At 42.0% G+C, this 11,341-nt stretch overlaps 1 protein-coding gene across 1 annotated transcript; it reads right to left on the bottom strand.

Annotated features, from left to right (window-relative positions):
- Window positions 1-1,433: 1,433 nt before the first annotated feature.
- On the bottom strand, window positions 1,434-11,068 carry guca1d (guanylate cyclase activator 1d). Its single transcript, XM_071513554.1, has 4 exons — window positions 10,874-11,068; window positions 4,842-4,991; window positions 3,121-3,208; window positions 1,434-1,555 (listed from the first exon to the last, which is right to left on the bottom strand). The coding sequence occupies exons 1-4, from the start codon at window positions 11,066-11,068 to the stop codon at window positions 1,434-1,436; spliced, it is 555 nt and encodes a 184-aa protein (XP_071369655.1).
- Between the last annotated feature and the right edge of the window lie 273 nt (window positions 11,069-11,341).

Genomic DNA, 11,341 nt, shown 5'->3' with positions numbered 1-11,341 from the left:
TGATCTTTGAGTAATCAGTTTTCCAAACATTTACTTTTACAGTGAGTTATTATTGTACTGGAGTCATTATTATTAAGAGACAAGCATTCTCTGTCTGACCTGAGTAAAATGTGATTCAGCAGCTCTGATCCCTTCCTAAACCAGCTCCCACGTGGCGATGCTGTAAAGCTGCTGAACCTTTTACAGCATTAGGAGGATCAGCGGCGGTCAGAACCAGGACGATGGCGTGTACGGCGAGGTGCAGCTCCCAGCATGCTCTGCTCACAAAGGAAGAACACCAACCTTAAACCAAACTTATTTTATATTTTCCTCCTCGCCCTTCGGTGTTTTCTTACAAGTTGATCAGCTTGTTGCTTGTTGCTGACCGCCTGCTGATCGTCCAGATCGTCCTCTGAGCCGGAGCAGGACCTAATGCTCCTGTCATGTAGGGAGCCATCAAAACCCAACACACAGCATATGAACCACTGGTCTAGTTTTACAAAGGGAATGGAAAAATCAGATGGAAAAATCAGGTTTTAGTCTGTGATCAGGTCAGACGGCTCTCTGAGTCTTTGTGTTCAAGTTATTTCCACCGGTTAAGTCCAACATGTCTCACCTTAAGCCTCACAGTACCTCAAGTCACCTTCTGGTTGATTGATTGCTTGCAAGTTGCTGTCACATTTGTGTTGCATAGCAACAAGGATGATGCAACGCTCCTCGCACTCTCTGACCTGTTGCTCTCTGCTACCAGCTGAGCTTTGAGTCTGAGCCGAGAGAAACGCCTCCTGTCTGATCACAGTCTGAACCATGTGGGACCCAGATTTGATCGTTTTTCTGTTTTGTCAGCTGTGAAAAGACCAAATCTGAGCCACATGTGAATCATTTTCCTGTTTAAATCCAGAAGAAGAGACAGCAGCATAGATACACATGAAGAGGCAGAGCTGAGTTTAATTCATCGAAAAGAGCCAAAACAATTTAATTTCTTTGCTAGCTTGCCGTGAAGCCAGCCATGTATCTATTCTGCTGTCTCTGCTGTCAACAAATGGTGAGAGTTAAAACTTTTGTAATTGGCTTAAAGAGAGACTGCAGTCCGGACCCACATGGACCCAGGTGGCTCACAGGTACGTTGACTCAACGGAGAGTCGGGCAGCCAGAACTCTGTAATTCATCAAAGTTCTCAGATATCTTCGTCAAAAGTTAATCCCTGTTTCAGCCTGGCGTTGGTGGAGTGTTGGAGGTTCTGAGCTTCATCTGCAGATGGTTGGAGGCTGGACAGCTGATCAAAGTCCGACACAAAGTTTGACGTTTCGCTTTCAACTTCTCAACCTGCCTTCCTCCTCATCGCCCCCCACCGCCTCGTTTTGGACAGAACACATCAGGTTTCTTCAGTAAAGGGGTGACGCTCTTGTGTCAAGTCTCTTCTCTGTTTTCCTCTGCTTGGAGTCTGCTCGGCTTTACTCCCGCCCCTCCACGATGAGGATCAGGACCGGAGTCAGGTCCATCAGGTTCTTCAGCATATCCATGATGTCATCGTGGTCTTTGGCTCCCTCGATGAACTCCTCCAGGGTCAGCTCACCTGAGGGGTCAAAGGTCAAACCCAGGGGAGGGTTAGAATCAGGAATGGAAGCTAACGGGCAAATCTCAACTACTGGTGGTAGCAGAAGAACTTTTTGACTTTTGTTTATTTTTACAGTGATCAAGCACAATTAATAGATAGAGAATAGAGAACTGTGAACGTTCAACAAAGTTATATTTCTGTAGTGTTACATTGAAGGTAATCACTTGGCTTTTTATCTAGTCCTTTAAGATGTGTTTGTACAGAGAGTTTACTGGTTCAAGTGCCGTCCCACCTGCCTCAGATCAGGTTGTAGTGCAATATGACAAATAAGGGATAATTATGGAATGAACAAAAAGTTTTGCAGCTAAAAAGGATGTGGTTTAGATTCAGAGCTTTTAAAGGACAAGTTGGAGTCAATAATAATGCCTAAATGTTTAGGATGTTTCATAGTAGTGAAACCGTTCCATTAAACAGGATGTCTGGATTCATTGAGTTATTGATCCATATGGTGAAACGCAGTTTTACTCACAGTGAGTTAAGGAAGAGTAAGCGAGCTAATCTGACACTTTGCTCATGGCAGCCGTCAGTTTGTCTGCAGCTTGTTCTTTGGTCTTTGCATGAGTGTAAATAACTGTATCATCAGCATACGTTTGGATATTAAGGTCTGAACATACTAAAGGGAGATCATTGATATACAAACTAAATATAATTGGCCCCAATATGGATCCTTGTGGGACGCCTATACAGACAGAAGGACTCTTGTTGTCTACTCTTGCACTGCTTCTTCAAGTCTAAAGAAGACTCCATCCAAGCTAGAGCATCATGGGAGAAGAGGAAATGTGACAGTTTTGAAAGCAAAACATTATGATTCACGCCATCAAAAGCTTTCTTAAAGTCTAAAAACACTGAGGCCACAACACCACTTTATCAAAGTTAGCTTTAAGTTGTTCGATGAAAAAGTAATTTGCAGTTTCAGTTGAATGATGTTTCCAAAATCCAATAGTAGCACTTCCAATAGAGATGCACTGATACGGTATTTTGCGGCTGATACGACATCCGATATTTTCTCACCCATGTTGGCCGATACAGATATGCATTTTTGTAAGAGTATACTACAAATGCAGGTGTAAAACAGGTTAAGAGTAACTAAACCCAATAGACTACAACAGGTGATGTCATCACCTGTACTCTATAGAAGGTGACATCACCTGGCACCAAAGACCAGCCAATAGCAGATGGCCAGTTCAGTACTTTTCACCATTAGGTATCAGGCTTCACCACAGATTTGGGGGTTTAGTGACTCTTTAAGTAGCTTTTAAACAAAAGACCATGTTGGTTTTATTCTGTTGCTAATGTGACAGCTGTATTAGTTAGTTAGTTAGTTAGATTGTTTTATTGTATTAAGGGGTAGGGTTAGACACACCGCCAAGAAAAAAGGTAACAAAAATGCCAGCTCCATGATAAATATCGGACCAATATCGATACTGGTTTTTAAAGCTGATACCAACAGTCTGCTGATATATTGATGCAGACTGTTGGTGTCGGCAGCAGCAGAAGCAGAAAGCTGGCTGACTGTTTCTTACCCTCTCCCTTCACATCGATCCTCTCAAATATGAGCGCGACGATTTCCTCCGGGTCGATGTCGCGGTTCCGTGTGATGTCCTGGATGGCCTGCAGGGGGCGACAGCACAGACAGGACAACATCCATTTACAGTGGTGGAGAAAGAGAAGTGTGTGTGTGTGTGTGTGTGAGTGTGTGTAATCCTCCCTGAAGTGGAATTCCTTCCTAATTACCTTAGAGTCAGTTACCCAGAAGCCTCCAGGGCATCACAGTGTCTTTGAAGCCAAGTCTCAGCTGAGCGGACTGACATTACGGTGAAAGTGTGAAATAGTGAGTTTTCTACCTTGGTTGTTATTGAGTCTACAGTGTATTATATAGATTTGATTCTGTCAGGGGCTTTACATCTTGTTGTCCCAGTTAAATAATGAAATGATTGAAGTTTGAACACATTCTTCCTTGATGTTTTTAACGATGTGTTGGTGAAGAACACCCTGCAGGCCCTGTGGCTCAGAGACAGAAAGCCTCCGAGCTTCAAACAGCAAACCGGTTTCACAGCAAGAATAAAGAACTCATCCTGACTCGACCTGAACACTTCAAGTACAGAAACCTACTGTGCATGTTATTTTTTCCTCTGTTTGTAATATTTTATTCTCTTTTACTACCTTTTCATTCCCATCCTGAAGTAGCTCTCAGTGTGTGTTCAGCAGCCTCCACCCGCTCTGCTGCAGTGACTCAGCTTCATCATGCAGATCAATAAATCACCTGCTTCTCCACAGTCATGAATATCACTGAGAGGCCAGCAGACAGAGAGTCGTTCTGATGTCACTGAGGTGAACTGTCCTCGTCCCACTTCCTGCAGCTGATTGAATGATCTCATCCAGGAGATTAAGCCTCTAATTTCAGTCTAATCCAGCCTAGTTTCCTCTCAGTCAGCAGGGAGTCCTGTGTCCTGCTGACTTCACACTGCATGCTGCTGAGATCGGTCCGCTGGTCAGATCGTAACCTTGTTAAATGACGAGAACATCGACACCAAAATCATCCAAGTGTCCCCAGTAGATCATTAGCTCCTGTGCTACATGCTAACACTTTAGCATTCACTATGTCGAGTGATAGTAGCTCCATGCTAACACTTTAGCATACATTATGTCGAGTGATAGTAGCTCCATGCTAACACTTTAGCATACACTGTTGAGTAGTGTATACAGTGAAGACTCACTTTTAAACAAAGGCCTTCTTATAGTTTTATTGATTTATTCTTTTATCTACACGCCTTTTACCTGTTTTATCTTTGTTTTATGGTTTCATTGCTTATGTTTATTTGCCTCTTATTCTCCATTCTTTATTTTGTTGCTTTGCTTATTCCTTGTTGGTTTTTATTGTTACTCTTCTTATCTTTTATTTTATGGAAAGCACTTTGTAACTTTGTTTTGAAAAGTGCTATATAAATAAAGTTATCATTATTATTATTATGCTAAACATTGTGGATGCTAAAGTGTTAGCATGCAGCACTAGAGCCAGTGATCTACCAGGGACACTTGGATGATTTTGGCATCTCTGTTCTTATCACTTAAAGGGGAAGTCGACCAACAGACCAATGTTCCTGATACTCTGATGTATTCATTTAATTCTAATCAGATATTTAACCACCAACTACACCCGTTCCTCGTGTGTAGTGTGTTCTGCCTTAATGATTTTAATGATTCCCACGCTGTAATGTTGTGGTATGTGATGTGCGATGATTACCGAGAAGATTGTCTCCAGCTCCTCCTTGTCGATCTTTCCGTTGCCGTCCTGGTCGAACAGCTTGAAGTACCACTTCAGTTTCTGGTTGATTTCTCCCTTCAGCATCAGACTGACGGCGGCGATGTATTCCACAAAGTCGATGTACCCGTCCTGCAGGGACAGAGAGGAGGAGGGGAGCGTTTAGTTTGCTCTCATTTCTCTCTCTATGGCTTTGGCCTTGGCATTTATTCTGATCTGCTGCTTGTCATGAATGTAATGGTGAATCAGAAACTGAAGCTTCAGTGCAAGTCTCCCTGGAAAAGAGCATCAGCTAAATATCTAAAAAAAAATACAAAATGGAAAAATGGAAAGAAATGATCTCAAGAAAGACGCATGGTGATGGCAAAGAGCATGTGCTGTTAGTCAACTGCACTCGCTCCTGATTGGCTCCCTCACTACAGAATGACTGAAATCCGTCCAATCAGGGTCCAGTTTGCAGCATTTGAACTGGAAATCCTCCACTCAGCAGGTTTACCTCGTTTGAATTAAGAGGAGCCGCTGCTGTCGGCCAATCAGGAGCCAGTATTGTGATGACTCAGTCTTCCCATTCATTTAGTTTAACTCATTCAATTAAACTTTGAACTAAACTTCATTTATCTGCAGAACATCATGAAGAACTTTTTCCTTTCCAGTGGCTTTAAAGACATCAGGCTTCGATCTCTGTTTATTACTGAGTTTAAAGCAATATTCTACTTAGTTTTAACATGGAGCAAACCAGAATATAATATAATTGTAGCTTCAGATTTTTTCTTCCCATTCATTTGAATGGAAACTGACATTGAACACGTTGGTGAACAGATCCAGCATCAGATCCTGCTGTAAGACAGTAAAGCAGCGACTGGTCTGTCCTCATTTTGCATTTCTATTCTTGGTTTACGCTAAAATTAGTATTTAACAATAAAAGTAGATCCGGTCACCCCAACAGGAACTATCTCTCCTAAATGGTATCCCTCCGCTGTGTTCTTCTTCTTCTATCAATAAAAATGCTGTTTGGTGAGATTCTGTTTGAAGCGTCGGACCAACAGTCAGCTGGACTCACAGCAGCAGGATCTGATGCTGAATCTGTTCACCAACGTGTTCAATGTCAGTTTCCATTCAAATGAATGGGAAGAAAAAATCTGAACGCTACAAACTGGTCCAGCTGATCTGATCCTGGTGAGCAGATTATATTCTGCTGTTCATGATAACCATGTGATGAAAAGACAAAACCAACAAGGGAGGCGCTGGCTATAAAAATGTCCTGAAGTTTTAACATGGCGGTTAAAACTAAGTGGAATATTGCTTTAATTTTCATAGATTGATGTTTTATTTCTGTAGTGGCTGAATCTGTGTCAGAGTGCCCTAAAGTAGAATACAACTAATTCAGCTTCCTTTCCCTTTAATTTACTATTTCCTTTCTCTTTGTTTTGTTTTTGTTTTCTCTATTTCCTTTTGATTATTGTCTTTGACACATATGTACTGTACTCAGCTTACTCTGGTGATATGGAAAGAACTGTCATTGCCAATTTGTTGTATATTTGAAGACTCTAATAATAAATAATAATAATAATAATAATTCAGCTTCCTGTGACATCACCAGACAGGCTAAATGCTAAACAACTGAGGCGTTTCATATAAAACATGGGTCACACTTTATTAACAACTTCCTATATATAATCCTATGTATAATGTGAAACTAAAGTCTACTGAGTTAATGTTGTGAATACTAGTTTATAGATATTCAGTGTCTGGGGTTAATGTTAGGAACAGCAGTGGTCTGCTGTGTAAAGACAAGAATAGACCTAATGTAAACTTATTTTAATCAATTTATTATTGAAACCCCTGTTATTGTTACAATAAATTACTTCAATCTTGATTCATCCCCCCACCCCCCACACACACACACACACACACACACACACACACACACACTCAGTCAGGCTCAGTGGGCTACTCTGCTCCTAGTGACATTTTATCACTTGACTCACAGCTCATGTTCTTTGCCACTGCATCAGTGTCTGAGAGAGAGAAGTTAGAAAAATAAAAGCTATCCAAGTCTATAAATAGGAAAGAATAGGATTAAAAAGCGAGAGAGTTGGGATCCAGGGGCCCCCAATGCTGAGGGGCCCCCAAAACACTAAGACCGGCCCTGCTTAGAAACAGGGTTTGGGTTTACAGTCTGTGGAGAGTCACCAAGTAGACAAGTAACACTTTGTTGAACATCTACTTCATGTCACCTGATGGGTGGGTGGGTAGATAGATAGACAGACAGACAGACAGACAGACAGACAGACAGACAGACAGACAGACAGACAGATAGACAGACAGATAGACAGACAGACAGACAGACAGACAGACAGACAGATAGACAGACAGATAGATAGATAGATAGATAGATAGACAGACAGACAGACAGACAGACAGATAGACAGACAGGCAGACAGACAGACAGACAGACAGATAGATAGACAGGCAGACAGACAGACAGACAGACAGATAGATAGACAGGCAGACAGACAGACAGACAGATAGATAGATAGATAGATAGACAGATAGATAGACAGACAGACAGATAGTGATTCAGCTCTGAGTCTCTCAGCTGAGTCGTGGCTCCAGATTACAGAAGGACAGATTCTCAGTTAAGGTGATTAGCAGATTAGACTCTTGACTCTGTCACACTTTCCAAACGCCACATCAAACAGCACAGAGCTCTGCAGGGCGCCAAGCAGCCAGGGATTCTGGGTAAAAAAAACCCAACCCTCTTGACTCCAGAACCAACCGGGGAACAGATTTGTCCTGCAGAAAAGTTTCATCAATTAACTTATGAAATTAATTAAACTCAGATTAACAAAAGAATTTACAAAAGGACAGAGGCAGATCTTGGGAAAACAAATAATCACATAGACTCAGTGCACACACCTTAGAGGAGTAGACACACACACATACACTCTTTTTTTTGTTTGTTCAGGTTATCTTTAGTTAGTATAATTAACCTTTTTAGTTAATTTATATAAGTGAGTGTAGGTATATCCGTATGCGTGTATGAAGTTATGTATGTACATATAATTATTTGTGTGCATACGTGTGTGTATATGTATGTATGTGTATATATGGATGAATATGTAAGTACTCATTTTCTTCTTTCTTTCCTTCTGTTTGTATCACCGGGTGTATAAAACACAAAAAATGACCAAAAAAAAAATTGAAAAATTTGCAAGTACATGAAAATATACTGGACATTTTGTGGTTGTACTGACTTATGAATTAATTGCAATAAAAGTATGAAAAAAAAGAAAAGCTTCCAGTCTGTCTTCAGGAGTTTAGTTTGTATTAGTTTTAATGGATCAATTGATTGATTAGTTTCCTCCATGCAGCAGGTTAAACTGACTGTCAGTGATGTGGACTGGGAACTGTTGCAAATCCAGTTTATTTATCCAGTATGTTTTACTTCTTAAAGCCAGTCCTGCTGGAAGTTAGTCCATCATCAGGTTTAGGCCTTTATCTGACACCTGACTGACTGGTTCAGCCTGCAGGGAGTCAGCAGCAGAATAAAGTCCAGGTTCTGTCTGGACCTGCAGGCTGCAAGTGAATCAGAAACAAATAGAAAGTTGGGTAACACTTTCTATGAAGCCTGTGTCTGTAATACATTATAATCATACTTATAACACATTATAATGCCATCATAATGCATTATAAGTATAGTTATAATCATGCATAGACAGTTATAATGCTTTATAACATTACTCATAATCTGTTATAAAGCTTTTTCATTTGGTAATGAAAAAGCTTCATAACAGATTGTAAGTAATGTGTTTTTATAATGTTATAAAACAGTTCTGAACATCACATGGCTCCTCAGTGTTCAGAAGGTCGTGGGTTTGAATCCTGCTGCTTTCTGTGTGGAGTCACATGATCTGTTTCCTCCAATCTGAAGAGTGGAATTTGGAGTCTGTCTGTCTGTCTCTCTCTCTGTCTGTCTCTCTCTGTCTCTCTCTGTCTCTCTCTCTCTGTCTGTCTCTCTCTGTCTCTCTCTCTCTCTCTCTCTGTCTCTCTCTCTCTGTCTCTCTCTCTCTGTCTCTCTCTCTCTGTGTCTCTCTCTCTCTCTCTGTCTCTCTGTCTGTCTGTCTCCCTCTCTCTCCCTCTGTCTGTCTCCCTCTCTCTCTCTCTGTCTGTCTGTCTCTCTCTCTCTCTCTCTCTCTCTCTCTCTCTCTCTCTGTCTGTCTGTCTGTCTGTCTGTCTGTCTGTCTGTCTCTCTCTCTCTCTCTCTGTCTGTCTGTCTGTCTGTCTGTCTGTCTGTCTGTCTCTCTCTCTCTCTCTCTCTCTCTCTGTCTGTCTGTCTGTCTGTCTGTCTACTGTCATTTTATATGCAGTACACAATAACATTCAAAGAGAAAAATATCAAATATGTGGGGTTTCAAGATATTGAGAGATTAAGATTATTCTGTCTGTCTCTCTCTCTGTCTCTCTCTCTTGCTCTCTCTGTATTATTTAATAATCATCTTTATAAACTATTAAATAATGTATAAATTAATACATTAGTTGGTAAATTACACATTAGTTAACTGTTAATTAAGGGTTAGTTAATGCTTATTAAGCATTAACTAACCCTGAACTTAGTGACCCTTACTGTAAAGTGTTACCTGGAAAATGGATGATTGAGAAACTTTTGCTGAAACTCGTTCAAACTCTTTCAGATAAAGTCAGAAATACTAACAATGAAATCAAGCTAAAAACAAAGTTTTCCTTCAGTTCCTGAAACATCTTGTAGATTGCAGGTTTTCACATGACAGGAACAACGTGTCGCTTTAAGAGACGCTCAGATACAACCTGTCAGTCAAATAAATCTCTGCTTTATCACAGATCCAGAATGACTCATGACGCCATCTTGGTTTGTGTCTAGAGGACTGGAGGCTCTGCAGTCAGAGGCCTGATGAACTTGACACACAACACACACACACACACACACACACACACACACACAGCAGAAATCCCCTCAGCCCACCACACAGTGGGATAATGGCTCTCCTTGCTGGCTCTGTAAGCCAGTTAGACAGTGAGCCAATGGAAGAGTCTCCTGGCTCTCAGCTGTTCGGCCATCTTTGACCCTTCACCTTCACCTCCAGCAGAGCAGCGGCTCCCAACCTGAACAAACTGATTTATACTACACATGTTTATTATGTCTATTTTCTTCTGATTTCTCTCTAATTTTAGCTTTTTCCTCGTGAAACACTGAAGACTTTCCAGCCTCCTCCTCAGAAGGGAAAATGATTCTCTGGTTGAACTGTTCCTTCATTTTAAGAGTCACGAGTTAAAAAGGTTGAGACCCGCCGGGACAGAAAAAAAGTTCTTAAAGTTAAACTTGAAAACATTTCAGCCGAGAAATAAGAATAAATTTAGCTTCATCCTGACACACAGACTCATTAACAAAAAAATATAATAAAATGTGCAGCTTCAGCAGACTGTCACCCTGCATGTGTGTGTATTTGCAAAATTCACATAACTTTGAGTGTGTGTGTGTGTGTGTGTGTGTGTGTGTGTGTGTGTGTGTGTGTGTGTGTGTGTGTGTGTGTGTGTGTGTGTGTGTGTGTGTGTGTGTGTGTGTTGGATACTGTGGAGTAAATGTGTTTTTGTTCGTCTGATTTCTGCATTTTCCCCTCCACCGATAGCTTTCAGATTTGACACAGTTCCAGATTTAAACTGCTGCTCTCTCTCTCTTCTTCACTGGGAGGAACTCCTAATATTTAGACAGCGTTTGATTCAGAATATTTACTGTGGAAAACAAACTGAGACGAAGGAAAAATATAAAAATTTCTGCTGATGTGATAAAAGCTGGAAAACCGTCTGCAGTGATGAAGGAACAGGGAGGAGATGAAGGAGATGAGCAGAAACTAAAATCAGGCTGGATTATCCTTTACTCTGTGTGGTGTGTGTGTATGGTAAATATCCCACAAAACACTCATGAAATGTGGCACCGTGTGTGTGTGTGTGTGTGTGTGTGTGTGTGTGCCACCCACCCCGTCCATGTCGAAGGTGAAGAAGACCTGGTCCACGTAGCTGTTGGCGTTCTCGTTCATGCCCTTCAGGCCGAGGATGGCCTTCAGCTCGAACAGCGTGATGAGGCCGGACGGAGACTCCCGCATGAACTTGTTGTACCAGTGGTGCATGTCCTCCGCCAGGATGTCGTCCAGGTTGGAGCCGTGGTTCCCCATGGTGCGGCCGGACAGGGAGCCCGAGGACCCGGCTATACGCCCGGAGGACCGGGGGGTGGGGTGGGGGGGGGGTCCGTCGGGAACAAGAACCCGAGCGGCTGCCTGCTCCGCCCGGACGATGAAGACCGGACTCCTTCGCTTCTTCAGTGGAGAAGCAGGTGAAGAAGCCCAGGAGGAACCGCTAACAGGTCTGCAGTCCTTTTCCCCGACCCTCTGCCCGGCGGCCAGGGAGAAGGAAGAGGAGAAAGAAGAAGAAGAGGAGGAAGAAGAAGA

The sequence above is a fragment of the Centroberyx affinis genome, unplaced genomic scaffold, assembly GCF_046629955.1.
Source record: "Centroberyx affinis isolate AG114_WGS23_722 - 3 ecotype Tasmania unplaced genomic scaffold, CSIRO-AGI_Caff_v1 ptg007317l_1, whole genome shotgun sequence".
In the NCBI taxonomy this organism is placed as follows: domain Eukaryota; kingdom Metazoa; phylum Chordata; class Actinopteri; order Beryciformes; family Berycidae; genus Centroberyx; species Centroberyx affinis.
The sequence above is the reverse complement of the archived record's forward strand: the minus strand, read 5'-3'. Positions and strand labels throughout refer to the sequence as shown.

Coding starts and splice junctions, on each gene's coding strand:
- guca1d (XM_071513554.1), bottom strand. CDS start 11,068: ATGGGGAACCACGGCTCCAACCTGGACGACATCCTGGCGGAGGACATG. Junction 4,992..10,873: donor TCACCTTCGACATGGACGGG/GTGGGTGGCACA, acceptor CTGTCCCTGCAG/GACGGGTACATCGACTTTGT. Junction 3,209..4,841: donor AGCTGGAGACAATCTTCTCG/GTAATCATCGCA, acceptor CGCCCCCTGCAG/GCCATCCAGGACATCACACG.